The sequence below is a fragment of the Plasmodium gonderi genome, assembly GCF_002157705.1.
Source record: "Plasmodium gonderi DNA, contig: Pgo-contig_89, whole genome shotgun sequence".
In the NCBI taxonomy this organism is placed as follows: Eukaryota; Apicomplexa; class Aconoidasida; order Haemosporida; family Plasmodiidae; genus Plasmodium; species Plasmodium gonderi.
The window spans coordinates 848-5,663 of NW_021629021.1; the positions used below are offsets into that span (position 1 = coordinate 848).

General features: G+C 19.1%; 1 protein-coding gene across 1 annotated transcript; it reads left to right on the plus strand.

Annotated features, from left to right (window-relative positions):
- Window positions 1–2,333: 2,333 nt before the first annotated feature.
- PGO_000910 (variable surface protein) lies at window positions 2,334–3,497 on the plus strand (the record flags this gene model as incomplete). The annotated part of the gene is made up of 3 exons (XM_028690858.1): window positions 2,334–2,360; window positions 2,481–3,224; window positions 3,351–3,497. The coding sequence occupies 3 exons, from the start codon at window positions 2,334–2,336 to the stop codon at window positions 3,495–3,497; spliced, it is 918 nt and encodes a 305-aa protein (XP_028546659.1).
- Between the last annotated feature and the right edge of the window lie 1,319 nt (window positions 3,498–4,816).

Here is a 4,816-nt window from a genome sequence, read left to right on the forward strand (position 1 = left end):
ATTCAATAATAATTAAAATTTGTTTATATAAATATTGAATATAATTTATAGAAGAAATTTCTATTATAATAATTATAAAAAATATATATATTAGTTAAAACCTTCATGATTTTATTCCTCTATAATAGGCATCGCAAAACATATCTAATATATTCTGCACATCTCTATTATGAATATATATATAATACACTTTTCAGTTTAATAAATTTATTATTATTAGAGAAACACATGCTTTTTATACTTAATATACACAATTGAATGTATCATAAAATCTTTTATACATATTCCTTCAATATGTAATATAAGAGCAAAGAAATAAATTATTAACTAACTAAATATAACTTAATTATATAGTTATTAAGTAAAATCTACGTTAACTTATAAACTACGTATATACAGTATAAATATATAAGTATTCACAGATTACGTTATAAAAAAAAAATAAAATAACAGCGAAGGAATATTTATTCCAACAAGTATATATTTTACCATAAAAATATTTCTATTTCGTCTTTCCGCTCATTAGATTTACTTATAAATCATCACATGTACTAAATTGGATATAGTACATAATATAGGATTTATATTTTTTACATCCATTTAGCAAAGATCCTCTTACAGTATGATAACACATACTAATTTCATAGTGCTTGCAATTTTCACGAATTCAATCATTGTAGGTATATAATAATGAACAATAATTTAAAAAAAAAAAATTAATAACATTACAATCATAACACTGATCTTATCGGCATAATTATAATTTTAAATATATAAATATACATAAAAAAATATAATTCTGCTAAACCTATAAATCTAAACTCTAAACCTAATCCCTGAATATCAAAGTACATCAAAAATAATTTTACAATGAGATTCATAGCGTTTTTATACAAAAAAAACACACAATGTAGCATACATATTAAGTTATATATTATTAATTTTTATGATATAAATTTTATATAATAGTTCTTATATTAATACATGTATGAAAACGGAAAGTATATTTAAAATATATAATGATTCTCTTTTAGTCAAGTGAGAATGTAAATTAAGTTTGTTTTATTTAGATCTATATAATAATCATATGGAATATTCAGAAAATATAATTTTAATTAGTATAATATTCATATAAAAATAAATAATGTATGAAAAATATTAAGAAAGCTATATACTTGCATAATATCAAATGATGAAAATAAAAAAATACATTATATGTTAAATATAAAAAGCTCCATACTATAATGTCTCTATTTCATTGTTTATTTATATTTTTTAGCAAAATAAATAATAAAATATTGGTTAAATATAAAAATAACGGAATATTCATAATTAATATACTATTTATATAAATAAGAAAATTGTATTATAAAACTTTTTTTCATAAAATTGTTAAACATATCATAATATATTGCTTTAAATGTTTATATATAAGTAATAACATATGGAATTATTTACTAATTCACGTATAAAAATATAATTCAACCATTACCAGATATTTTTTTATGGAATAAATTCATGTTAATGAATGTTTTTTTAGTTATATTTATCAATGTTCTAGAACTATATATAAAATAATAAAAGAAAATACAATCTCTAAGATTATACAACATAGAAAAGAGTACATCTAAGGTATGTATTTTAACGCTAGCGTATAATCTGAATTTATTAAATTTATAACTAATACGCTAAATTTTCCAATAATCCTATGCAAAAATAAAATAAGAATTAATATTTAATAATTCGCATATATTGTGCATTCGATTATATATAATTCGTATAAGTTCTTATATTTATCATTAAATTATGTAATTTTTATACATGGAAAAAGTTCTAAATTGTGAAAATAAATGATTATTTGTATATTTTTATAAGATTAATTACATTAAATTACATATAATAAGATAAAAAGTCATAAAACAGGTAAATGAATAATAATTTACATATTAAAACTAACAATATATATTACCAATATATCATTTTACACTATATATATTATTAATTAAATTACATATTTTTGTATAACTGATTTGAATTAGTATTATGTGTTAGGATGTGATAAACATTTTATTCTTTATATATAATATGTTTATTTTTATCATTATTATAACAAATAACATTGAACAATCATTATACACGATGCATTACCGATATATTTTTAACTGTAACAGAATTAATAACCATTCTTATACATTACATTTTTATAGAAATATTATTACTAAAAAAATAGAATCATAATAATTATTCAAAGTAATTACATATATTTTTATAAATATACATTTGTATGTTTATAAATATATTTATTTTATCTGGATCACGTGGTGAAAAGAAGAATGATACATGAGATTAATGAATCAATCGTACGCTTCTATTATTATAGCATATATTCTCATAGTATAATAATTATAAATTCAATATATAATATAGCTTAATATAATATATATTATGTCATAATGTTATTATTTTCTCTTTTTTTTTAGTATGGATTTGTAAATTCCTTATTTCCTGAATGTAAAGAAGCTATAGAAGAGAATAGGGCACATGAATTAACAAATTATTGGGATGCACATTGTCAGAAAATTAATGATTTTTCAGAGGTGGTTAAGTCCGATGTTAAAAATACTATATGCCCCCAAGTTATGTTATATTTATATAAAATATATAGCGTACAAGAAAATCCATTAAAAGAAGTCGGTTTTAAATACATATATTATTGGCTTTACAAGGATCATCTGAAGGAGGGGAAAAAAAGTAGTGATATAAAGACACTTTATGAAGAATTGTTAAAAGTATACAATGATTTTTCCAAAAATGTTTCTAATATCGACTTCTATCAGAAAAATAAGTCTGACGATGAATTAGAGAACCTAAAAGACATATATGATTTGAATATTAAACTTCAAAGTATACAAAACACATCATATTGTAATATTAACAACAGATGTGATTGTGCCGAGCAATGTGCTAAAATTTATAATCGCCTCAAGAGTGCATGTATATCCCATTATGATCATAATTTACATAATGTATTAGATAAATATAGAAATAAATTTATTGATCTAGAATTAAATTCAACATGTGATAATATTTTACATTTAATATTACCTTTATCTCAAGATAATAAACAAATGATTATTTCATCCAAATCTAGTATTGTGTTTCCTAGGACAATTCCAATTTTTGTAATGTTAATATTGTCATTCTTTTTGTTTCTTGTGTATAAGGTAATTTGTGATATTACTTATATATAATATTAATATTTAACAATATCTCTTAATTAAATGAAAATAAAAAAATTATCAAAAAAAATTTACATGTTTAATATATAATTTTTTTGTATTCTTATTTAGTTTTCCCCATATGGCTTATGGATGAAACATAAAATAAAAAGTATTAAAAAAAAGGGGAATAATGATGATGAAATATCCAAAATCATGGAATTTTCTGAAATATATAACGATCTTTCTATGAATTCCAACTATAATTTATCATTTTGACTAATTTTACAATTAAATTTTTTATTCGAAGTAAACAATGCTATGATACAATATATAAATAATTGTAAGCATATCACGTGATGAGCAATTCCCTTATGAATTCTTTTAATATCATGTAATACTTACAATATAAAAAAAAGGAATAAATATTTTTTTATTAATTTGAAATGATGGTATTTTAAATATATATTTTTTTTTTAATTTTTAAGAATTATTGTCTAAACACATAAATGTTGAATAAAAATGTTATGAAGAAATTTTATTCTAGTCTTTTTTTTAATACGCTCAATTTAGAATGAGTAAAATTTTTTTCGTTATAATGATTTTCTATGTAAAATAATAACATAATTAAGGTTATATAACAATGCTTATGCAAATAATAGATTGTTGTAATATTTTAATATATGTGATAAAATATATTTAATATATAAATAAATTCATTTCCATATATAACAGTATTTATGTGTCCATGTGAAATTATATAATTCACATATTATTGTTTTCTTGTTATAACTATTTTAATAACTTTATTAACTTACTACATTAGCACGCTTACTGTGTGAACAGAAATGTATTATTATAATATGCAAATATATTATTTTATTTATCATTTTTTTAAAATTGAACAATACATAATATAAAGGATCCATTACATTTTTATTTACAGTTTTTTTTCTAAGCATTAATTCCAAAGATTTTTTCCTTGTTATTTTAATTATCCTCATACATTTATATACAATTATATGAAATGTTTTTTGTATATCCATATAATTTGAAGAGTAATGTAAATAGATCTTATACATAATTTTACATTATTGTGATTTTCAATTTTGTTACATTAAATGTATCATATATGTAGGTCTGCAGAATCATATTTGTACCAATTAATATATTATATTATAAAATTTTATTTTATATAATAAATATATACAAAAATAATAAAAAATACGACATAAATAATTATATTTTATGCTTAATACGAGTATCCTATTTAGATTAGTGTTTAGAAGTCCTTTTAAATCTTTAAAGCATAATATAAAACATATGATAAACAGGAAAAATTATTTTTAAATGTAATTACACAAGTATCAGGATGTAATGCAGTAAATTAATGTGTATTAATATAAAAAAGTAAAAGATTGTGAATGCAATATATTAAGCAAAAGAATTTATATAATTATAGTCATATATTATTATACATAACTCAAATAAAGGATAATTATTATGAATAGCATAGAAATACTTTAAATAATCTTCTTATATAAAAAAAAAATAAAAATAATTATATTATACGATGAAATTAGAATAAATTATAGAAA